The sequence below is a fragment of the Colletes gigas genome, unplaced genomic scaffold (genome assembly GCF_013123115.1).
Source record: "Colletes gigas isolate AHSC1104 unplaced genomic scaffold, ASM1312311v1 Colletes_gigas_Sc00035, whole genome shotgun sequence".
Lineage (NCBI taxonomy): Eukaryota > Metazoa > Arthropoda > Insecta > Hymenoptera > Colletidae > Colletes > Colletes gigas.
The window spans coordinates 469,893-492,852 of record NW_025106664.1 but is presented as its reverse complement, the minus strand read 5'-3'; the positions used below and the strand labels follow the sequence as shown (position 1 = coordinate 492,852).

The following is a 22,960-nucleotide window of genomic DNA, read 5'->3' as shown; positions in this document are numbered from 1 at the left end:
TTTGAAGAAATCGGCTTCATTTTCATTCGACTCGCTGCGAGAAACCGAGATTTAAGGCGTATAATAACGTACTGTGAACAAACGGAGTAGCTCGATGTAAACATGTCGCTAGTATTATATTTAAACTAGTATGTAATGTATGTAGAAAACTTACTTCTCGTATTACATGTTATATGCAACAACGATTTACTAAGAAAAATTCCCAACATTGGTTCAGTTATGGTCCTTGAATAACCCTTAACAGGATGATTGGACCGTCTTCGGGTACCGGGGGCGTTCCGGATCACGAGTTGTCCGACAATCAATCGCGTGCCGCAAGAAAACGGATCTTCGATGATCTGGACATCGAGAGCTTCTGCGAGGAAGTTCAAAACAGTCGGAAACGGTACCAGTTCCAGGATATCGAGACTCCTATGGAGCTGATTGCTTCCAATCAAATGATCGCCGACAACGCGGCACTATTTTCTCCGCTGTCGGCCCAGGAAGCTGTAGAGGAGTGCCCTGTCGCGCGGCTGGAGGTTCTCCTCGTGGACGGGACGAACTGTACCTGGACAACCGTCTCCGAGTTGGAGTCTCAGCAGAGCATCGCTGAGATCGCAGCGTCGCCATCGACGTCTACCTCGTCGTCGGAGCATCGACGCGAGCAAGTGCTCCAGGATGTCCAGGTCGAGGAGACGAGCTACCAGGTTGACTCGAGTTACTGGGAACCGGTGGTTGCGATCCCGTCAACGAATTTCCAACAAAACAAGCCCGGCCCGCCTTCCGGTAGCCAGTATCAACAGCAACAGTTCGACGACCAGGAAACTGGGAACCTTTCCTGGTTGCTGGACTTCAAGTTGGACCCGTTCATCGAAGCTGCCGATGACAGATCCACCGTGGCTTCGTCCAAGGATAATCAAAATGGTGTTGAGCTCTTTGGGGGGTCATTAATTAAGCTTTTTCGCTCGCATGTTGAAACTGTTCGATGTAGCTTTTGTTATGCGGATGTAGCTATTGGAAGACATTCGTTGGAATTAGAGTCGGGCTTATTTAAACAATACAACAGTGCCCATATAAGTGACCAAGCTCGGGACTGGCAGCGGTCACTTATGTGGGCATGGTTAGTTCTCAGAGTTCAACGGAGATAAAGAAAGAGGATAAGGGCGAGTGAGATACAATAGTTGGCATCCGAAACCACATACAGGGTGTTCGGCCAACCCTGGGAAAAATTTTAATGGGTAATTCTAGAGGCCAAAATAAGACGTAAATCAAGAATACCAATTTGTTGATGGAGGCTTCGTTAAAAAGTTATTAACAAATAAATTCAATAATTTCAAATCGTTCTGGAAAAATTATTATCGGTTGCGGGAGTCAATTACAATCATTTTTGGTTATTACACATACCCCCGAATTCCTACGCAGTTTCGAGAAAAAAATTCGAGTATGCGTTGAAAGTTTTGGATGAAAAAAAAGAATTTCGAATCGTTTGGGAAAAATTATTTTTAGTTCCAGGGGTCAATCACAAGCATTTTTTGTCAATAGGAATATCCCCGAAATCCTACCCAGTTTCGAGAAAAAAATTCCTTACCGAAAATATAATTTCTGACCAGAATTGTCTGCCCGAATTTTCATGCGAATCTTTAAAACATCATAACTTCGGAACGGATTGAAGGATTTTAATGTTTCAAAAGGCAAACGACACATATTTTGATGGGAAATATGTAGAAACTCTAATAATATTGAAAAAATTGTTCCTTGATCCCGTAAAGTGAGAAAAACCTCATAAAAATAGTCCAATTTTCCAACAGCCATAACTCCTACAATTGTGAATATATTTCAATGAAACTTTTTTCTGAAGTAGAGCTCATGGATACCTACAAAAAAGTATTAAACAACTTTTCTGTACAGCGTCAAACAAATTTATTAAAAATAAAAAACGAATTTTTAAGAAAAATCGACAGCTGCTGATGAAATTTTCGGCGAAAAAAAAATTTCAAACCGTTCTAAAAAAATTATTTTCATTTGCGGAGACCAACTACAATCATTTTTAGTGAATAGATACACCCCCAAAATCCTACGCATTTTCGAGAAAAAAATTCGAGTAGGTGCTGAAATTTGTCGGTGAAATTAAAGAATTTCAAATCGTTCTGGAAAAAATATTTTCAGTTGGAGGGATCAATTACAAACATTTTTGGTCGAAAGACATACCCCCGAAATCCTACGCATTTTCGAAAAAAAAATTCGAGTAAGTGCTGACAATTTTGGGTGAAATTAAAGAATTTAAAATCGTTCTGGAAAAAATATTTTCAGTTGGAGGGATCAATTACAAACATTTTTAGTCGAAAGACATACCCCCGAAATCCTACGTATTTTCGAGAAAAAAATTCGAGTAAGTGCTGACAATTTTGGGTGAAAAAAAAGAACTTCGAATCGTCTTCGAAAAATTATTTTTAGTTGCAGGAGTCAATTACAAGCATTTGTGCCACGGGTGGCCGAACTCCCTGTATACAATGTATCGATAAGGACATAGAATTTATGCGCGTATTTATGCACAGATCGCTCTACAATACGAGAATAAGCTTACGAGAAACTTCAGAAAGATTTGTTTCAGTCACAAAACATTGACAATATAAAATTGATATTTTTAAGCATAATGTATGAAATGACAATAAACATTGAAAATTTCTGCGTGCAAATTCGCGCACCCCCCAATCATAAAATACATTCATATTTCACGTTGCCTCGTGTTGCTTCGAATAGATCGACCAAAATTCAAAAATCGCATGCGTAGCGCAAAAGATTTCATTTTTAATGTTTATGCAGAAATCGTCGCTATGTATTTGAGTATCGTTCCTTGTTCAGGGAGCAAGGCGAAAATAAACGGACGTTCCTATGGTTCTGCCTACGTCAACGATGTTAAAAGGAATTACAACGAGAACGGTTCGTCGCATCAGGACACGATCCAGAATTACCAAAGTCTTGATAACAGAAACGTTGCACCTTCCCGATGCAACGGACCGAAGAAGCCACCCTTCACCTATACAGAACTCATTGAACACGCTCTCCGAGAAAGGGGAGAACTCACCGTTTCGGCCATTTACCAGTGGATCTCGTAAGTAGTACATTCTGAATTACTAGAGATTTCCTACAAGCAACAGACAATCCTTAATACTTCTTAACACTTTGACGGCCGCTGTCATGTATACGTGACTTTGCGAGCTAGTAAACATTGGCCACTGTCACGCGTGCGTGATCTACTGTATCAGTCACCATTTCATTATACATTCAACTTATTACGTTTGTTGAGATCACATTTATAATTCCTTATAATAATATTCCTAGCATCTTCGACTCTTCGTATATCTCACTTTCGTTTACAATATCAGTGGTGACGGACAACGGTCTTCGCGTAATATGGCGGCCATTAAAGTGTTAAGGGGTAAGACCACTGTGAAAGCCCGAAATAAAGCGTTTTTCTTTTTTTTGGATGGATAGAAAAGTAAAAGGATAATAATATTCAAGAATGTTATTAATCATGTCGTTAAGTGTTACAAAAATAAAATATTGATTCAAAAATAGTGCAAAATGACGACGCTGGAGCCATTCTCGCGAGGCGTGTTTTGAATTTCAGGCACTCTGCGGCACGCAGTGTAAGTGATGCAAAAATACAAAAAATTTTCTCTTAGGGGGCCATTCTACCTTGTAGGCATGAAAAATACGTGTTTCTTTGTGATTTTTTTTACGGGTTATTAAAGAGCGATTAATTCCGGATTTTGTAGATACATTTATTATATATTTAGCTATATTTACGAATTTTTGCAACGCATAAATCTATTGATTACGCTGTTTTTGTTGATCATCAAACAACAGTTTTTACGAACGGCACCCGACTACGTACGTGATATCTTGCGAACAAGTTATTCGAAATCCTAAAACCAACGATATTCTTAATATAGATGAGTGTGGTTATAGCATGAACTAAGATCTTTTCAAAAAAACAAAAAATGGCAAAATGGCAGCTATTTTACGAAAAAATACTGAATATTTTCATATATTTGGTTGCTTTTTTGTTAATAAAAGAAAAAGTATTGCATATATCGCAATTATCCTAGTTCATGCTATAGGGAGACCAGTTCTGAAGATACTGTATAAATTTGATGTTGATATCTTGAATAGTTTTTTAGTTATCACGCACGCAGTGCCGAAAGATGTAGTTTCGAGAAAAACAACTTTAAAGTTTCACGTCTAGTTGTTATACCTACGCGCGGTACATTTCAGCAGGCTATAACTTCGTTAGGTTTCCGAATTTCAATTTAATATTTGGTAGACATATTTTCGAGACTACATACTAAAGGAAAATGCAAAAAAAAATATCGATTTTTTTAATCCCACAAGGTAGAAAGGCCCCTTAATCTACATGAGTATAGCCAGAGAAATACGTAGGGGATTTTTGAAACATTAATTTTTGAGCGATTGGCGAGCATTTGAAGTAGAAAGTTCAATTTTGTACAAAAATGGGGCAATCATTTGTCAATAAATAACGTTAAAATTAACTTATCGAACATCCCCTACATATGTCTTTAGCTATACTCATGTAGATTAAGAGAAAATTTTTTGTTTTTTTGCGTCAATTCAGACGCAATGAAATTCAGAACACGCCTCGCGAGAATGGCTCCAGCGTCGTCATTTTGCATTATTTTTTAATAAATATTTTCTTTTTATAACACTTAACGACATGGTTAATAACATTCTTGAATATCATTATCCACTTATTTTTCCATCCATCCAAAAAAATAAAAGAAAACGCTTTATTTCAGGTTTTTACAGTGGTCCTACCCCTTGAATCCTGAAATCTGTAAATTCCTTGGACAAGGCAGCTAAATAATTATCTATCCTATCCATATGCAAGAGATATGTGTTCTTACATTTAATTATATTTATGTATAATTTCTTATAAATATATTGATACTGAGCGCGAGTATTTCAGAGCCGCGCATAAAAAAGTCTGTAGGGTCGCGGGTTAAATACGAATGTTCTAATCATTCTGAATTATTATAAGAGCTTTACGTTAATTAATACGGTAATACATTCATTCTTATAAGTACTCTGCATCTTGTTAGTAAAAAAAAAAGAGTAATCGTATTATGGACGTTCAACGATAGAAAATCGGTCGAGAAGGAGTTCAGGGGCTCGATTATCTATAGCGTTGTTCCTCGCGAGTCCACGATCGAACAGGTGAAAGCACAGAGCCAGTAAATTGTGCGCATTCGTGTTGGGGGGAGGTTGCAACGATGAGGAAAGCTGGTACCAGGTAGTACCACGTTGCGAGGGCAGCGGTGCCAAGGGGTACCATCTAAGAACCATTCTGACCCTCCCTGACTAGCCACCCCGAATCGAGACAGGCCACGTTCTCGTAAATTCGTAGAAACCCGTTTCCTACATTTGCTGTTAAAGGATGCTATATTCGCTCCTACGTCTTAAACGTAGACCTAAACCTTCGGCAGTGTACACTGACGTCCATAAGTTTGGGGTCGGTACCATAAATTATATCTCGTCAAAAGTTTCTTAGCACCGCGTACAAAATACTCTTGCAATTTTACACCTGAATAATTATATCCTTTGACTCCAGAAACCTGCGTTATCCATAATTATGTTCGGAGAATGACCTTCAAAAACAAATGTTTTATGAGCTATTATAATTTCGTTCTTTAAAGGAGAAAAATATGAATGAAACGAAAGCAGTTACATATAATACAGCATCTTCCTTTTTCAGTTGGTTCCTTGTTTCAGATTTATTTTCAATTTCTTTCTTCGTATGTTCCCTATAGCATTCATAACGTGATTTTCTAATTACAGTTCAAGCTTACTGTTATCGATTTGCTTTTGTATTCATTCATTAGTTAACTCTTCTGGAATGATACTTCGCCCGTTCACCTTTTAAAAGTATTCTAATTCAGTTAAGCTGTTATAAGAAAAAAATCTGCATTTAAAAAAATATGATGAGGGGGGAAGATACCGTTAAATTAATCATTATAGGAATTCCAGTTAAAATTTAAAAAAGTGCCTTTTAAAACTTTCGATAGAAATATTGTTATTTTTAATTTATTTTAACTACCAAAAATTTAGTAATTACAAAAATCGGGAACTAGGATAAGCGTTGATGCGAGCCAAAGTTGAATTCCATATTTCAATTAGAATCGATTGCTTTATAGGATGCATTATCTCAAAAGTGAATTTTTGTTTTTATACAATCATTATGGTCACTGGAGCGAGTAAAACTATCATTTAACACAGTAGTCCATATTCAAGGCGCTTTGTCGGGTCTCTTGTCCTCTCCTATCGAAAGCAGGGAATTAATTACAGGGGTGTGTAACACGCCGTGACATCGCCACGAGCAGGTGAAGAAAATTATTCTTGTGGGAGAGTGCAAGCTTGTCGACGTCTTTTTACTGGTAGTGACTAGTTAAACGACAAACACTGTTTAATCCTGTATCGTTATGCAAACGAAGAAGCTTATGCGTGCGTTTAGTTTTCTTGGGACAGTGAGGTAAACGAGGATTCAAACTGCTTTTTTTTTTTTCTTTCATTTATTTTATATTTTCAATCACTCTATTATCGATATCGTTTAATCTGTTTTTTTCTGTAATGTAATTTGATATTAATACGTGCACCTGAAATGAAATTGCGACGATTAATGGGTGTGAAATTTGTGAATGTCTTTTTAGTGAACATTTTCCCTATTACAAAAGTAACGATGATCGTTGGAAAAATTCCGTGCGACACAATCTTTCGATAAACCCGCACTTTCGAAAGGGATCGAAAGCACCGCACGGAGCTGGACACTTGTGGGCAATTGCAAACCGATCCGGGGATTCTAGACCTCGACAGATTATCAATACTCCTATGACCAATTCTTCTATGAAACAAGTCACAAAAACCACTCTGGAAACTGAAAATTCTCGAAAAAGTATCAGGTATTCACTTCGTACCAGATTATCTTTCAAAGTGACTTACCCAAGTGACTTTAATTTTATGTAAATCTCGCTTATTGAAATTGTTATTTTCTTTCCAGTCAAATCAACCCTATAGACGAAGTGGAAGCAGCGACCGCTAGTATTACGCAACCATCGTCGGAAGAGGAGACCGAGAACATTGTGAATTCTGTAACTTTGGAACACTGCGCCGAACAAATTCTTAGCGGTATTAAGAAAGAAGTAGAGGTACAGTATCTGGTTCCTATGATGATGTCTAACAATGAACATAATTCGAGCCAGTCTAGTCAACAGACGCAGGAGCTTCATTATCCTGTGAAAGAAAGCGGTAAGATCAATCCCTTCAGCAACTAAAAATCCATGTGGAGTTTGTACCAGTTACTGTCTAGTTATGAAATACGTATCCAAAGAAATGATCAATCTTTTTTTTGTAGATTTTCTCAATCCAGTGTCCAAAGAGGTAGTAGCAGAGGAATGTGGACTCATAAGCGAAGGTTATCTAGTCACGGACATAAATCCGACAACGTTAGGTCTTAATATGGTCGAGCCAGAAATTATCACGCCGGAAAACCTATTCGGCGAGGAATTAAATTTTCAGTTCTACGAATTGTCGTCCCCGTCGCAAATTCAGTCCGCCTGACATATGGAGAGAAACAAATTACGTTTGATTGTCATCGATCATACACACGTACAAAATATTCAGAACTGCGATCAAGTCGAAAACATTGATAACTCCAATGTTCACAGTGCCATTGAAGAAAACAAGTCTCAGGAAATTCTTACCGATCGAAAATCGTCCTTGATATTACATGACATTACCGAAAATTCTGACACACCCTCGACAGTCGAAAGCTGATTTTTTTCTAACAACGCCACCATAAGATTTACACAAAGTTAGCCGGATGTCACGAACGGTTGTAAAACTCGTTTCGTCGAAGTTTACCCAGGAAATCAACCAAAAGAATTTAAAGGAAGCGCAGCATACTATTGTCAAAATTGTGCCTGAATATGTACCCTATCGAGTCATTTAATGATACTACACATTAGTATAGTTTCTTCTAGCTCTTGCAGAGTAACATGTAACGTTTTTTTGTATTAGTAAAAGGAAATATAATATTTACTATAACGTGTAAATATTATTCTTCTGTGTAAGGTTCTTTCCATAAAAGAAATTCTATCCACGTTAAAAGTTTGTATGCTTTAAACAGAAATCAACTAGGACAGATTTTTTGCTGAGTGTCAAGTTTACTAAGTATATAGAAATTATTTTTAAATACAATGTGGTTTGATTAAAGTGTTTACTTTGTAGGTTCTTCAACCGTTTGTGATCCTTTCCTATCTTCTGGATCTTCATTTTCTTTTACTCCAGTATCTGCGTTCATAGACTTTGCTAAGAATTTCTGTTGCCTCTCGAGTAATCGTTTAGCCCTAGCTTCTTTTCGTTTCTTTTTATCCTCTTTGTCCAGTTTAGCCATCATCTCCTCGATTTTATCGTTGGTTACATGACCTGTGACTAATAACTGACGTCTAATTTCTTGTACTCGACGTTCTTTCTTCATCTTAGCTTGTTCTGCTTCTAGTTTCTTTTTAGCGACTTTTTCTTCTACCTCCAATATCATATCACTCATTTTTAACATTTTAGCTTCAATCTCATTTTGCCTGTAAATATGTATAAATTATACACGCGCGGAACCATCATTAAATGTTTAGAACATGTGTTGCAAAGGACTTATACCAGTATTTTACCATTATTTTTCAGTTATACGAAAATACCAATATACAGGGTGTTCGACCGCCCCTGGTAAAAATTTTAATGGGGGATTCTAGAGTCCAAAATAAGACGAAAATCAAGAATACCAATTTGTTGATGGAGGCTTCGTTAAACAGTTATTAACAATTAAATTCAAAAATTTCAAATCGTTCTAAGAAAATTATTGTCGGTTGCGGGAGTCAATTACAATCATTTTTGGTCATTACACATACCCCCGAAATCCTACGCACTTTCGCGAAAAAAATTCCTTACCGAAAATCTAATTAGGTGCCTAAATTTTTCGACGAAAAAAAAAATTTCAAATCGTTCTGGAAAAATTATTGTCGGTTGCGGGGGTCAATTACAATCATTTTTGGTGAATAGACATACCCCCGAAATCCTACCCACTTTCTAGAAAAAAATTCGAGGTGTGAAATCTTTTGACGGAAAAAACTTTCAAATTATTTTGGCCTCTAGAATCCCCCATTCAAATTTTTCTAGGGGTGGTCGAAATACGCCCTGTATTTACCAATAATTACTTTCGTTTTTCTATTTCATTACAATTCTCAAAATTTGTTTTAACCAGACTTAAAATTGGTACCATTTTCTTATTGTACTTAAAATACCAGTTTCACAAAAGGAAATCAATATGTTACTGAAATTGCTGTATATCGAACTCAAAATAATTACCACTAACTGGTGCCATTTTTTAGCAATACAATAAACATTGTATTGTAAAATGTTACATAGTTCATTGTACCTAGTCATTATAGCCTCTTCTTCTTGCTTGTGTTTCTCTTTCATCTTTTGCCATCTTTCTTCAAGAGTCAATGGAAATGCAACTCTTTCGTATTCCTTCATATCTTCTAATTCCTCGTGCGTAGGCCATGCAATTCCTGCAGGTATCCCTAATGCCTCCATACCATATTTCCCTAATATTCCTCTTTTGTATTTCAATGTATCATGAAACCAAGTTATGGAATTCTCATAAGGTTTTTGATCAAATAATATATTTCTATGTCCACGGTTAAGTCTGGACTTGTTCCTTCGTCTTTCAATATAACGGTCTCTGGATGCTTGGTCATCTTTATCTATATAAACTGGTTCACTTTCAGCAGACTGAATAATATCTTGTGTTTTAGATGCAAAACATCTACTAGTACAGTTTTGAAAATGTATTAGCCGAGGATTGGTAAATAACGTTTTTAAAAACATTTTGTGCTTTTGTTCAACTTATCCCTTTCGTCTATGTTTTCTGCAAAACAAAACTATTATTAACCATATCGCCATAATAATAGAATATTGGATTTAGTAATACTCCATACAATATTATATTTTTAAGTGACATGCAAAATGTTTACTCGATCAATTTCAATCATTTATTAATTTCTTTGCTACGATAAACGTTGCGTGGCGTATGTCGCTAAATACAATTCGCAATTCCAACGTATAACAACGAATTAATGGTAAGTAAGGTTAGGTTTACCATTACCTAGGAAGTTAGGACGTTAGGTTCCGACGGAGCGATGTACACACGTTCAACGAGTTAATAAATTTCTTTCGCGTAATTATTTTGTTTACACGTGAGTTTTGTAACTATAAAATTTGTCGTTAATGACATATAAATATCCTTAATGTTTGATTAAATTCTTGTATGATACAAATTGTCAGTGGTGTCTGCATGATTAAAATCATGTGTCATTACTACTTTACATTAACGTGCTAATATCATGAATACCGTATGAAAGTGTTGGGAATAAATTATAGATAATATTATACATATTACTTTATAGGCATTTGTTTAAAGAATAAATAATAAATAATCAAAAATGGGCCGACTAGCAGAGGTACGTTACTGTGTCAATATAAAATTATTTTTTAACTTTTAAAAATGTTTCTTAAAATATAAATGTTCGAATTATCGGTACTATTTTGATAAAAGTTAATTTGTCTTATTAAAATTAAATTTCGTAGGTAGCCGGTGAGCAATCATCTGATCAAAACAAAACTTTCGTATTCATGGACGAAGGTTATACTTTAGGAAACTCCTTAGTGTCTGTAATCTTGCAAAAGTATGAGTAAACTTTAATAGTAAGTAATACAATTTTTTAATTTTAAACCTAAAATTTTGTGTAATTTTGTACAGCCCTGACGTGGAGTTTTGTGCTTGTTTCGTCAATCATCCAGCAGAGGGAAACATATACTTGAGGATTCAAGCAAAGAAAGGAAAAGCAGTAGATATATTAAGAAAAGGATTGCAAGACTTCGAAAAGATCTGTGATCATACCTTGGATACATTTAACAATGCTTACGATCAGTTTAAAAACTCTAAAGACAAATTTGTAGATAACGTATAATCTTTTGTTCATTTTTTAATAATCATAATTTCAAAAATAAAATATGTTTTTATATTATTTTGTTCGACCCATTGTGTTTTCCTTTCAAGCATGTGATTAGTAAAGCATTAATATCATAGAAATAGAAATAATTTCTTTATTTTAAAAGGACGAAAATGATTAGGGAAAAAGAGTACACTACGCTCAGATAACTTCCGTGAAAGTTTATTTCGTTTAAGCAGTCTCGGCGGGTCTCTGTCCTCCCACGACTCTGTGGTTCTTAGACAAAAAGTCTGCAAACTCTTGATAAGGTGCCTTTCGCAGTGCTTGATCGTGCCAGAGATCTGGTGTCAGGTACGCGTAAGTCTTAGCAATAGCCGCGTAAGTAGCTTTAGCGAAATTGCCAAGTGTACACGTAGATCCTCTTGCCGATGTGTAGCAATCCTCGATACCGGCCATTTGTAGTAGTTTCTTAGGTACAGGCGCTGAGACAATGCCCGTACCTCTCGGTGCGGGTATTAAACGTACTTGAACCGATCCACATTTACCAGTAACTTTACATGGTACCGTATGAGGAAAACCGATCTTATTCCCCCAGTAACCACGACGCACGGGCACGACTGAAAGTTTTGCCAAAATAATAGCACCACGAATAGCAGTAGCTACTTCTTTGGAACATTTTACACCCAGACCAATGTGACCTTTGTAGTCACCAATTGCAACAAAAGCCTGTAAGATTATTGGAAATTGTTGATGAATCGTGAATACAATGAATTATATTGTCTGTAGTTTTCTGTTAACTCTACCTTGAAACGTGTACGTTGACCGGCCCTAGTCTGCTTCTGTACAGGCATAATTTTTAAAACTTCGTCTTTCAATTCGGGTCCGAGGAACTTGTCAATAATATCATATTCTTTGATAGGTAAAGAGAAGAGGTAAATGTGCTCCAGAGATTCGATCTTCCCATCCCTGACCAAACGGCCAAGTTTAGTAACCGGAATCCATTCTTTGCTATCTTCTTTACCACGTCCACGCCCACGACCTCTTCCTCTGCCACCACGGCCTCTACCTCGTGATCCTCCACGATCTCCACCACCGCCTCGGGAGCCAAATCCTCCACGGAATCCTCCACGCGTGGCTGGAGCAGAGTCCGCCATTCTGTAATGTATTAGGAACATTAAGATTTCTGGATTGGTACATAGTATGAACACCATACTGAAAAAGTTATCAAAAGTGCTATCGAAAGTTATGGATTTGTTCATTTTAGATAATCATTACATATTTGCATGTTAAGAAAATTCATTCGACAAAAGGGATTCCACTGAAACTATATTTTCAATATTTTTATATGAAAAAATTGTTTACTTTTTAAATATAGGCCAAAATCATGCAACAAAATTAGATACACAAAGAATTCACATCTAGACTAGAACAGTTTTTTACTATACAAAAATAAAAAATCTATTTTCAAACATTTTTAGGATTACTAGCAATTAAGAACTCCGTTGCTACGCTGGTATTCGCGATCCAATGTTTGAATAATAAATTATTATTTATGAAAGGTCAGATTTGTCATCAAGCATTGTTGCTAGTTTAACCTTAAAACACGTGGCTGTTAATTACAATATTTCTTTCAATCATATGACAATAAATCATTCTTTTATAGTGTTTCTAGAGTTGCGGTATCATTTACGTGAGAAAGGATAGTATAAAAAATATACGTAGCAAAAATTTTAACGATGAAATTAAAAAACAACTGTAGATTACTCACGTTAATTCTTCCTTCTAGGTATGGTTACGGAAGAAAGACCAAACAGTTTTCGAGAAGTCGCAGAGTCGAAGATAAATCGATACATCTCGACACAGTCGTTAGATCCGGCGTTTAAATTTTGAATTCTAGCCGCGAATACTAAAATACATTTTTCATTTATCGTTTAAACAAAATATTGCATAATTAGCGGCGTTAGAATATATTCGTTCGAAAAATACGTATTATATATGATTTATAACGATTTACTATGTCCTGATATACAGTAAATAAAGGCTCTACTATTATCTTATAGATACTATCGTACAAAGCAGGCCATGAGTTTCTCTGTCATGCTATTTCGTGTGTGATATCAATTAGACAAAATGGCTAAGTAAAAACAGATATCTCCATTTCCAAACCTCTACTCTAGTTTACACCACTGCAGTTCTAATTTATAAAAAAAAAGTGAGGAACAACGACTAACATAAAATATCGCAGAAATGACACAGTGAAGCTCTCTCGCTGTTTAACAAAAATTTTCGTTAATCAACCACGCTATCGATATATTATAATCCTTCGTAAGAGTGACGTCTAATGTGAAATAAAAAAAATGCATCTACAAGTACGAGCGTAAACGAGAAAGAAAAATTTATTTAAAAATATGAAATGAAATAACCTCTTTTTGTATTTTTTGTTTAAATATTGGCAAACAATTTCAGAGAGAAAGTAGAACCATTTCCAATTGATTTCGTTTTTAAAGAGAGAACGCAGCGGAAAACAACAACCGTAATTAATCGTGAATTATGGTAACAAAGGAGGTAGGATGTCGCCAGAGGATCGTGAAATCTCATGTCGGATTTGAATCAGTCGCCATCAGAACAAGCCGTTTTATTTGCACGCGGTTACAGGTTCCTGAAGAGACTGGGCGAAGGTTCTTACGCCAAGGTGGATTTTAATTGTTATTAACATCGAGATCCGAGTATTAGAGAAATCCTAAAGGAGAATAGGAATTATTAGAAAAATAAAATACATTAAAAAGCTTTTATACAAAATGCCTCCTATTTTTTTCATTCCCAATAACTCGATAGAAAGATACGTTTAAAGAATAAAGAAAATATTAGAGAGATGAAAATGATAATTTAGGTCTACCTCGCGGAATACAAAACAGAAGCCGACCGGGACAGGAACAACAAATTGGCCTGCAAAGTGATAGACACCGAGAAAGCGCCGAAGGACTTCGTTCGAAAGTTTTTGCCCCGTGAACTCGAGATCTTGGCGAAACTGAGCCACCCCCACGTTGTGCACGTGCACAGTATATTCCAAAGGCGAACGAAATACTTCATATTCATGCGATTCGCCGAGAACGGTGATCTTCTTGAGTTCATCTTGAAGAATGGCCCAGTCGCGGAGGGCCAGGCACGCGTATGGCTCCGACAGCTTGTACTTGGTAATTTCAATAACGAATTAAAGGGAGTCCATTCTAAAATCCGGAAAAACAGAGGGGTAATGTTTCGGGGTACAAGAGAATTCGTTAAAGCTGTTTCCTTTCCAGGTCTTCAATATCTACACGAGTTGGAGATTGCTCACCGCGACATGAAGTGCGAGAACGTTCTCCTCACGTCGAATTACAACGTAAAGCTTGCTGACTTTGGATTTGCCCGTTACATGATCGACAACCGTGGCAAACGCGTCCTAAGCGACACTTACTGCGGTTCGCTGTCGTACGCCGCCCCCGAAATTCTACGCGGTTCACCGTATAATCCAAAGATCGCTGACATCTGGTCGCTGGGCGTCGTATTGTATATCGTGCTAAATAAAGCAATGCCGTTCGACGACACCGACATCAAACGTCTATACGAGCAACAAAGGAATCGCAAATGGAAATTCCGTAGCAAAATCACTCTGACCGAGCACGTGAAGAAGTTGGTGTCGTGTCTTCTTGAACCAATCCCGACGAAACGTTGGACGTTGAATCAGATCATCACCAGCGATTGGATCGCTATGGATCCCCGGCTTCTGGTGCTCACGCCTGCCGAGCAAACTGCCCTCGACAACGCAGTGGAAGAAAGAAGGCGAATGGTGGAGAAGTTTTCTAAGAAAGATCCTGTAAGAACATAATGCCATTTAATTAAAGGAACGTAAAGTAGATTCTAATATCCGCGGTGTTCAAATGTTTGTTTTATAGAAGTTGTTCAAAGTAGAAGAGAAGAAGAAGATAGAACCGATTAGAAAAGTAACAAGACCGGAAGAAGTCACCGTCATTAAGAATGCCGCAAAAGTTTGTCTTTCGATATATTTAAATTGTTCACGGCTCGGATTGCGTTCTAATTACCTTTGGTTTTCAGGTAGCATTGTCCTCCATGGCCAATGAATCTTTTTTCTAAAAACGTATTCAACGTTCGAGGGAAACCTTTGTAGCCCTCAAAGTGGACTCTTCGCGGTGTAAAATGTGTGAATATTAATTTTGCAACTCCTATCATCGCAAGGTACCAAGTTATCTTTGTAAGAACATTTACACTTTTATATTTATAGGAAACTCCAATTTATTATACTGCACGCGACTAAACTATGGTAATCATACATTAATTATTGCATATTACTTAAGGCAAGAAAATTTTAACATTATCGTAATAATGATATATATGGTGCAATGAATTTAGATTAGTAATACATTAAAATTACTATAACTGATCAATGCAGTGTTCAATTTCCTACGTATCGAGCCTTCATTAAAGTTACATTGTTCATCGATGAGCACTTCACATAGTAGTTAGGCCCGTCTATAAGGGCCACCACTTTTCCTTTAAGAGGAATATTAATAACATTTTGGGGGCTTGCAAGACCTTCGAGGTTCCAGACACCGTCCGATAATAATAATAACAGCTGCCCATTTGAAAACCAGCTCATTTTAAATACATCCGTGGCTGGTAAAACATATTCTTGTACGTCGTTCCAGGGTTGATAACGTAACGCCAGCGTTTGCGATATTAATCGTAGAATGATCCATAATGAGTGTGACATCGACTCCACGAACGCGTCGATTATGTTCGGAATATGTAAGTCTGCAAATTATTAATATTTCAAAACTTTTATCTGTCTTATTAATAAACATTAAAACAAACCTTTTAAATGAGAAAGGCTATCATCAATATTGTTGTATAAATATATGGAAACTGAATCGAATTTTATCCATATAACAAACTCCTCCTTATCCAACGAAACCGATTTTATCATTACAAAATCACTCGAATTTAATTTAGAAATGATATTCACTACGCGCTCGTTAGCACAAAGCCGGGAAAAATTTTTAGGTCCGCACTGTTCTTTCTGAAACGATATATTTTCATTGGAAGCATTGATAGCATTCGTTTCTTTTACAACTTCCAATTTGTTTACATAAACTGCCCGATCTACAATATTAATAAAATATATAAATACAGACTAATAAAAATAGAATGAAAAGATAAAAATAAAGGGAATAATAACTCACTTCGTAATGCTACATTAATTGTCTCAGATATTTTTGAATATTTTCTCATTTTTTCTTCGACGGCCTCTAAATTCGAATAAGCCTTATAAGAGTTCTTGAACTCTGCTTTTCCATAAGTATCATTCACTGTAAGATTTCCAACAATTTTCAAGACGTTTTGTAACTTTATTTTCGTTTTTATTATTTGCAAAGGCTGTTCCTTTTTCTTCAATTGGCGGCTCATTAAATCGGTTAAGTTTACGTCGTTCACCAAACTATCAATAACGAGCATCGGTGTATTGAAAAATCCTTGAATTGTTTTTTCACCATGGAGCGTTTGATCTGCAGATTTTGATAATGCTTCCTCTATGTTGTGCCCCATTATAGTGCCAGATACACTGTAAATATCAATTACTGTCCGAATAAATTCAAAACGACACACTAATCGCAAATTAATAATGTATTTTACTCGATCAATTACTTTATATTGTTGATCGTGACAGTGTTAAAATACTTTCGCCCTTTAATGGTTACAGACTTCTTCTCTTTCATTAAAGCATTATCAGCCCATTCATCGAAATTTAAACCATTCAAATTTTCTGCTGTTAAAACTACCACCGTTTTCTTCCCAGTTACAATATTCCCCGTTGAGTTGTGTCTCATGATATCCGTTTTAAAATTCAAGTCGTTAATTTTCTTCATTGCGTGCAATTTGTCTGAATTGATAAAAGAAAGGAATTAATAAATAATGAAAATGGTTACTACATCATCTATTACCTAAAACCTTCAATTTATCGAATGTCCATTTTGCCGTAACTTCTTGCGGTTTATGTCTTATTAAGGCATTATCAAACGCGTCGTTGAAATTTGAATCTAAACACTTTATGGATGGAGTGCTTGAACCTATGATAACGGGTGTTTCAATATTCTTCAAAGAAGCAGGAACCGTTATTTCCTGTGATTTTGTTTTGCTTAAAATACGTTCTGATATGTTCTTCCATGTTTCAAGATTTAACGTGTTCAAAGAGTTCTGAAACAGATTATTATTGAATACTGTTGAAAAATGTATAAAAGAACTGAATTTGCTCACATTTAGGAGAATATTTCTTTTCAATTGTGCATTTATGATGCGCAAATTTTTCCCTCGAAAAACTGTAAAATCTGTTGCCATCCAGATTCTTGTAAACAATTCTTTTAAATTGATTTTGTTTATATTTCGGATCGTTGGTTCTATCGGAAATGTTGCAGTACCTATAATGGCAATGTTGGATGGAATTTCACTTTCCACGAATGCGGTAGAATATGGCAAATTTATCGCGTTCGTTTCTATATTTCCGGAAATCCGTTTTTTATGTAGATTAGGGTTTTCCTTTAATTGTGTCAAATTGAACGACCGGTAAGAGGTGTACATACGATTTGTTGTGAAACCATTGTCTGCGAGGAATATTAAAAGAAGTGTATATGTATAAATATTTTACTAATTAATGATTTTAATAATAACGATTAAAAATCGTGACTCACCGAACGTTATGTTTCCTAAGGATATTACATCATCAAGTTTTACAGCATTGGCCAAAAAATCAATGATATTTACATTATTAACGCTACCCACATGAACATTCTGTTCTGATACCATATTTCTTATTACTTTGGGCACTTCTATACGAAATTGAACAGGCGATCGAAGTACTCCAACTACCAAATTCATCGTCTCGATTTTAGACTTCAAATTGTTAGATTCAGTCCATAAATTCACAAGTCTTTCCATTTCTGCGCAAATTAAGAAGAAATGGCAAAACTATTAATTATAATATTAAATGAAGATACAAGATTTAAAGAATAGCTTAATATCACCTGTTAAGTTTACGTTATTTATGCGTATTGCAGATACATTTTTTACAGTAACATTATGATAAAACCGTTCAACGATCAGATCGAAGGGCTTGAACAAAGAGATTGTATTCTGTGTAGAATATATTTCACCTAGACTCCCAAAAACACGCGAACTCTTCAATCGTTTTATCCTAATATTGTCCACTACTAGTGTGGTGGTCTTTATTTCAGGTACAATTATAGCAACACCACATACTGGTGTTTCAATCCTTTGAACGAAAAAAAGAACACTTTTTAAATATACGAGATAAGAGCATTGTGTTCTTAATGTAATAAATTACGAGTGACCGTACTCTGGAAATTTAACAGTTTCGTATGTAGATTTTTCTATCCCCACATTCTGCAAAATATGTTTTCTTCCTGATATGGTAACACTATTCAGGGAATCAGCAGTTACCCAATCTTGAAAACCATGTAAAATAACATTGTTCCATTTCTGAATTAAAATGTATTCGCGTTATTTACTCGTTAAGACAATGAGATACCTTGGTAGTTAATTTTTTATTTAAAATTATTAGTCCCTCACCGTTTTCTCGCTTGAAAATATTAGGGATACCGATACATTATCGCGTAAAGATACTACGTTCGACAATATATCTTTGACTGAGCTCGCCTTATTGGTAATTAAATCTCCTGATCTCAAATTTTCAATTCTAGTATTGCTTAAGATTGAACCACCTTTTATGGTAATGTGCTCAGGAATTATCGTCACAGGCAATAAGGATTTTCTCGAATCACCAAATAATTTCCCTCTTAAACGAATATCGTTCTTCACTTTTACTTTGGATGCTTTGATCGAGCCATTCATCGTTGTGGGGGGACCGTTTAACGGTAATAGAATTCCGCCTGTTGCTAAATTTAATTCTTTTACTTTTATCTCTCGCGTATGTATTTCTGTTTTCGTCAAATTTGTGGCAATATTCAATCGCATGGAAGCATCTATCACATTCATACTGTAGAAAATGTGTTCTCCTATAATAGAATATATTTTGTACAGGTCATTCTTCTGACAAATTGATAAGCAACGATTAATTTTATTTTGCATAGAAAATAAACGTCAATAAATTTTACCAATGACCTCTTGATTACCAATCACTTTGAGAACGTTTTCCTGTAAATCGTTTAATGACATCTCGTTAATTGATTTGCCAACAACAATGCTTTCTATTGGAAGACTAAACAGCGGGCATTTCCAATTTTTTAATTCTGTAACATTTATGGCCTCAAAATTCAGTATTCGATTATTGTTTCTTGTAGCTTGTAACTTGGACAGAGGATTAGAATTTCCTTTAATATTCAGACGATTTACTTTGCATTTTGTTTTGCATTTAACACGTATATTCTTCGCGTGTAAAGAAACAAGAGTTAAATTATTAGAGTGGAATTTACTATTTATAATGCCTTTTTGTTCTCGAAGCTTTGAGATTACTCTTTTATACTGTTTCGATACATCCTTTAACGCTTGCGAGTTGTGCTCGTTTATCTGTGAAAATTTCAGAGTATTTAATTATTAGATTTATTTTATTTTGTTGAACACATAAAATCTTACATTGCGAACAAGAAGTTTATTGATGTGGCCTTTTAAAATTTTAACAGGATTCTCCGAATCTGGTATTTCTTTCGGTATTCTCTGCGCCATGTTCATAGCATTAATATTCCATATTCTGATTTCGTCTTGCAAGTCTTTATTAGAATTCTTTTTGGTCCATACTGGTTGTTTTAACGCCCATGTATCGTTTGTGTATTTTATTAACAACAAGTCTTTTCCGTACAAAGTAATTTTACGAAATTGACGGACTCCGGACAATTCTATATTTAATTTTACAAATCTCCAGCCATCGTACTGGTAAATTAGTATCGTATCTTCGTGTAGAGATAAAATCACGATTGCTTTGTTCGAAACTATTGGTACAGTAAATGATCCGGGAGAAATTTGTTGGAACGGAACAAAACGGTCGTGAATTTCTTTGTAGATAACTATAGACGAGTCTATGGAAAGGCTTAGAAAATGTTCCATAAAGTGACCTTCTATTAATTGAAAAGACGAGACATCTTGACTGGATGGTAATCTTTGCGTTATCGCAAACTCGTTAGATTTTATAAAATACTTGAAAATTAATGTGGTAGGTCCAGTTACAGCGAGATACATAAACCCTTTGCTGTAGAAAGGGATTAATTTCTTGGTATCATGGTTTATGGTATGCACCAAATCAAAATAATCACGAAACCAAACGTAAATTGAAATGTTCGAGCGCGACGCAATGCCTAAGTATAGTTGGTTCATTCCTTGCCAGATCGCTATATGCGTTATGTCGTTGGGTTCAAAATCTTGAATAGGGGACAAATCATACTTATTTTCCGCTTCTGAGAAGCGCAAGATAAGGATCGAGCCATCTTCATTTTGAACTATCAAAAGAGCTGATCCATAAGCGCAGCTATGTACAAACATTTCCTTGCCATTGATCAGAGTATAATCAGCAACGGAATGAAAAATATGATTCTGAAATAAATACTATTAACGTAAAAAGAAACAACAAAACTTACTTTTAGTATTTACTATTATTATATATTCGATCGACAGGACGTACTTCTATCCGATAAACAGATATTTTTAAATTGACCAAAATTGCAATGAACCAAGTTGTCTGAAGCTCGTTTTGCAAAGAGAAAAAATTTATATTTCGAACGACATTGAAATTCAACTGCTCAAAATCTTCAAATTCGTTTAATACGTCAATACCTAAAAAACATGAAAACGTACTTTAAAATTGATATTGTATAAAATGAAAATAAAAGAGTAAATCAAAACTGAGCGAAATTTATTTTAAATAATATTAATTGATATTTCATAAAGAATGTGTTTCAACTGATATTAGGTCATTTAAATACATTTTAAATAAGAATTTCTAGTGTAACACGAAGCGCGTGAAAGAATATTTAAATTTAAATGTTCACTGATTCGATAGCTCGATTAATCGATCGTTGCGATCTGTCAGAACGCACGTGGTGGACACTTCGACTTCGCGCAATATGTACATAGTACTGTAGTACGCTGTGTTTAATGTTCCTATCGAGTGTCGTTAACCGCTTTTTTCATTATTAATATTGCAAATATCTCGACTGTGAATCCATATGTGTAATATCGATATACGGTATGTCCACGAACGAAAAGACGAGAGAAAATTTGATGGTGCAAATTTACGAACTCGAAGCATTAGAATCTGTTTATCCAAAAGAATTGGTTATTGCCGATCATGGAACGTTGGCTGATATTAATGATTTCATTAAAAACCCTGCTCAAGAACATCCTCAGAGATTGGAATATTCGATCGAACTTCCAATGAACGGTGTAAGGTTAAAAAATGTTATAAAATAAGGTAGTTAATGCAATGCTTATAAAACGAAGCTGTATCTTCTATACAGGGGACGATCGAACTGTTGGTTAGTTTGCCAGCTAACTATCCTGAAGAAAAACCAGAGATTTATGCAAGAGGTTCATCGTTAAATCGAACGCAACAGCTGTTGTTGAACCAAGCACTAAATAATGTTGTTAACCATCAAGAGGAACATGAGCCATGTATCTACATGTTGATATCATGGCTGCAAGACAATGGTGATGATTACATTGTGGCTTCTAATGTGAATCAGAGAAAAGATTATGACATTGAAGATAAAAGAAACAAGAAAGCAGGATCTACGATTTTTGCTAGATATTGGATTTATAGCCATCATATATATAGCAAATTTAAGAGAAGAGACATAATCGCTATGGCAATAGAAAATTCTGTTACTGGTTTTTGTTTAGCAGGGAAGCCAGGTATTATTTGCATGGAAGGCATTTTAGAAGATTGTGACTACTGCTGGCAAAAGGTATAAGCTTCTATTATATACGTTACATTTAAATTTCAAGTTTAGGAAACCAACTGTTGTTCTTCAATTTTCAGATCAAATCTATGAATTGGCACAAAATATTGATAAAATTATTAGAAAAAGAGGAAAATTGTAATATTGATAATATGCGTAAATTTAATGATTTTCAAGAAATATCTTTTCCTTCTTCTGAACGTCATAACAATATGGGTCAATTATTTAAATATTTAACAGAACATAAACTACAGTATGCATTTAAGGAACTGTTTGGAATCGAAGGTAAATCCATTGAATTGCCAGGTTAATGATTTATAGTAAAATTATCATAATCATAGTTATCTCAGTTGTTAACAAATTATGATAATTTTCTTGTTATTTTTAATGAGTACATACCTTTGTTGGAAACTTCTCGTATTTCTCTTTTATAACGGTTAAATGGTTGTTTAAATGAATTTTGCATGTGCTTCGTAATATTTCCATTGATTTCAGCCAATATATCTTTGTTCAAACTTTTAAACGCTAAAAATAATATTCTAAATTGTAATATATGAATAAATATATTGAATTTTCTATTTTACTTGAAATTTCATACCATAATCTGATTTTAATTTCTCAAAAAAATTGGTTGTTTCTTCTAGTATGGTATTTAGTGCATAATTGTTTTGCAAATGTGCTTGACAATGTGTTATATTAACTAATACAAAAATTAATAATAGATTTATCACCATTTTTGCACAAACACAGTTAGATTGCCACTTGGATTACCAATTTGTATCTAAGAACATCTCACAGGTGAAAGGAAAGTCGTCGAATTGTATGTTTATATTTTTTTTCTCCTTATTGTCCCAACAGAAATCCTCTAAATTCGAATGTATCGCATTTATGTATACACGCAATTTACGATTTTAAGCGGAACTTAGG

General features: G+C 35.2%; 7 protein-coding genes across 10 annotated transcripts; 4 read left to right on the top strand and 3 right to left on the bottom strand.

The window, feature by feature from the left end:
• Positions 1-245: 245 nt before the first annotated feature.
• LOC122402329 lies at positions 246-7,651 on the top strand. Its single transcript, XM_043405022.1, has 5 exons — positions 246-903; positions 2,842-3,091; positions 6,705-6,953; positions 7,052-7,299; positions 7,406-7,651. The coding sequence occupies exons 1-5, from the start codon at positions 246-248 to the stop codon at positions 7,609-7,611; spliced, it is 1,611 nt and encodes a 536-aa protein (XP_043260957.1). The 3' UTR covers positions 7,612-7,651.
• A 511-nt stretch (positions 7,652-8,162) lies between these two features.
• Positions 8,163-10,552, bottom strand: LOC122402330 (IgA receptor). Of its 3 annotated transcripts, none has more exons than XM_043405023.1 (3): positions 10,214-10,552; positions 9,482-9,976; positions 8,163-8,630 (listed from the first exon to the last, which is right to left on the bottom strand). In XM_043405023.1, exons 2-3 carry the CDS (start codon positions 9,934-9,936, stop codon positions 8,270-8,272), a joined length of 816 nt encoding a protein of 271 aa, XP_043260958.1. In that variant the 5' UTR covers positions 9,937-9,976; positions 10,214-10,552; the 3' UTR covers positions 8,163-8,269. The 3 variants fall into 3 exon arrangements, with proteins under 3 accessions (XP_043260958.1, XP_043260960.1, XP_043260959.1); XM_043405025.1 differs by having other exon boundaries at positions 9,482-9,978; positions 10,365-10,552; XM_043405024.1 differs by lacking the exon at positions 10,214-10,552 and adding an exon at positions 10,047-10,186.
• Positions 10,207-11,078, top strand: LOC122402342 (probable DNA-directed RNA polymerases I and III subunit RPAC2). Its single transcript, XM_043405047.1, has 4 exons — positions 10,207-10,304; positions 10,515-10,568; positions 10,696-10,793; positions 10,868-11,078. The coding sequence occupies exons 2-4, from the start codon at positions 10,551-10,553 to the stop codon at positions 11,076-11,078; spliced, it is 327 nt and encodes a 108-aa protein (XP_043260982.1). The 5' UTR covers positions 10,207-10,304; positions 10,515-10,550.
• Positions 11,079-11,233: 155 nt separating this feature from the next.
• On the bottom strand, positions 11,234-12,877 carry LOC122402339 (40S ribosomal protein S2). Of its 2 annotated transcripts, none has more exons than XM_043405042.1 (3): positions 12,829-12,877; positions 11,864-12,215; positions 11,234-11,786 (listed from the first exon to the last, which is right to left on the bottom strand). In XM_043405042.1, the coding sequence occupies exons 2-3, from the start codon at positions 12,212-12,214 to the stop codon at positions 11,292-11,294; spliced, it is 846 nt and encodes a 281-aa protein (XP_043260977.1). In that variant the 5' UTR covers position 12,215; positions 12,829-12,877; the 3' UTR covers positions 11,234-11,291. The 2 variants fall into 2 exon arrangements, with proteins under 2 accessions (XP_043260977.1, XP_043260978.1); XM_043405043.1 differs by lacking the exon at positions 12,829-12,877 and having other exon boundaries at positions 11,864-12,120; positions 12,154-12,214.
• Positions 12,878-13,656: 779 nt separating this feature from the next.
• LOC122402341 (testis-specific serine/threonine-protein kinase 3-like) lies at positions 13,657-15,191 on the top strand. Its single transcript, XM_043405045.1, has 5 exons — positions 13,657-13,752; positions 13,951-14,254; positions 14,360-14,913; positions 14,993-15,089; positions 15,157-15,191. The coding sequence occupies exons 1-5, from the start codon at positions 13,657-13,659 to the stop codon at positions 15,189-15,191; spliced, it is 1,086 nt and encodes a 361-aa protein (XP_043260980.1).
• A 260-nt stretch (positions 15,192-15,451) lies between these two features.
• LOC122402358 lies at positions 15,452-22,767 on the bottom strand. Its single transcript, XM_043405073.1, has 15 exons — positions 22,632-22,767; positions 22,433-22,558; positions 20,758-20,909; positions 19,719-20,669; positions 19,241-19,652; positions 18,696-19,141; positions 18,463-18,605; positions 18,131-18,399; positions 17,798-18,046; positions 17,367-17,710; positions 17,054-17,306; positions 16,758-16,992; positions 16,298-16,674; positions 15,930-16,217; positions 15,452-15,869 (listed from the first exon to the last, which is right to left on the bottom strand). The coding sequence occupies exons 1-15, from the start codon at positions 22,765-22,767 to the stop codon at positions 15,511-15,513; spliced, it is 4,740 nt and encodes a 1,579-aa protein (XP_043261008.1). The 3' UTR covers positions 15,452-15,510.
• On the top strand, positions 21,190-22,553 carry LOC122402359 (RWD domain-containing protein 2A). The gene is made up of 3 exons (XM_043405075.1): positions 21,190-21,518; positions 21,593-22,039; positions 22,114-22,553. The coding sequence occupies exons 1-3, from the start codon at positions 21,324-21,326 to the stop codon at positions 22,342-22,344; spliced, it is 873 nt and encodes a 290-aa protein (XP_043261010.1). The 5' UTR covers positions 21,190-21,323; the 3' UTR covers positions 22,345-22,553.
• Positions 22,768-22,960: the final 193 nt, after the last annotated feature.

Excerpts from the sequence above, each read along its gene's own strand:
- LOC122402329 (XM_043405022.1), top strand. The coding sequence starts at position 246 with ATGATTGGACCGTCTTCGGGTACCGGGGGCGTTCCGGATCACGAGTTG. Across the intron at positions 6,954-7,051 it reads AATTCTCGAAAAAGTATCAG|TCAAATCAACCCTATAGACG; the intron begins GTATTCACTTCG and ends TTTTCTTTCCAG. Across the intron at positions 7,300-7,405 it reads TTATCCTGTGAAAGAAAGCG|ATTTTCTCAATCCAGTGTCC; the intron begins GTAAGATCAATC and ends TTTTTTTTGTAG.
- LOC122402330 (XM_043405023.1), bottom strand. The coding sequence starts at position 9,936 with ATGTTTTTAAAAACGTTATTTACCAATCCTCGGCTAATACATTTTCAA. Across the intron at positions 8,631-9,481 it reads GAAGAGGCTATAATGACTAG|GCAAAATGAGATTGAAGCTA; the intron begins GTACAATGAACT and ends ACATATTTACAG.
- LOC122402342 (XM_043405047.1), top strand. Across the intron at positions 10,794-10,867 it reads GTGTCTGTAATCTTGCAAAA|CCCTGACGTGGAGTTTTGTG; the intron begins GTATGAGTAAAC and ends AATTTTGTACAG.
- LOC122402339 (XM_043405042.1), bottom strand. The coding sequence starts at position 12,214 with ATGGCGGACTCTGCTCCAGCCACGCGTGGAGGATTCCGTGGAGGATTT. Across the intron at positions 11,787-11,863 it reads GTCAACGTACACGTTTCAAG|GCTTTTGTTGCAATTGGTGA; the intron begins GTAGAGTTAACA and ends ATAATCTTACAG.
- LOC122402341 (XM_043405045.1), top strand. The coding sequence starts at position 13,657 with ATGTCGGATTTGAATCAGTCGCCATCAGAACAAGCCGTTTTATTTGCA. Across the intron at positions 13,753-13,950 it reads GCGAAGGTTCTTACGCCAAG|GTCTACCTCGCGGAATACAA; the intron begins GTGGATTTTAAT and ends ATGATAATTTAG. Across the intron at positions 14,255-14,359 it reads GCTCCGACAGCTTGTACTTG|GTCTTCAATATCTACACGAG; the intron begins GTAATTTCAATA and ends TTTCCTTTCCAG.
- LOC122402359 (XM_043405075.1), top strand. The coding sequence starts at position 21,324 with ATGTCCACGAACGAAAAGACGAGAGAAAATTTGATGGTGCAAATTTAC. Across the intron at positions 21,519-21,592 it reads TCGAACTTCCAATGAACGGT|GGGACGATCGAACTGTTGGT; the intron begins GTAAGGTTAAAA and ends TCTTCTATACAG. Across the intron at positions 22,040-22,113 it reads GTGACTACTGCTGGCAAAAG|ATCAAATCTATGAATTGGCA; the intron begins GTATAAGCTTCT and ends TTCAATTTTCAG.
- LOC122402358 (XM_043405073.1), bottom strand. The coding sequence starts at position 22,767 with ATGGTGATAAATCTATTATTAATTTTTGTATTAGTTAATATAACACAT. Across the intron at positions 18,606-18,695 it reads TATTTTCAAGCGAGAAAACG|AAATGGAACAATGTTATTTT; the intron begins GTGAGGGACTAA and ends ATTTTAATTCAG. Across the intron at positions 15,870-15,929 it reads TAGCCTTTCTCATTTAAAAG|ACTTACATATTCCGAACATA; the intron begins GTTTGTTTTAAT and ends AATAATTTGCAG.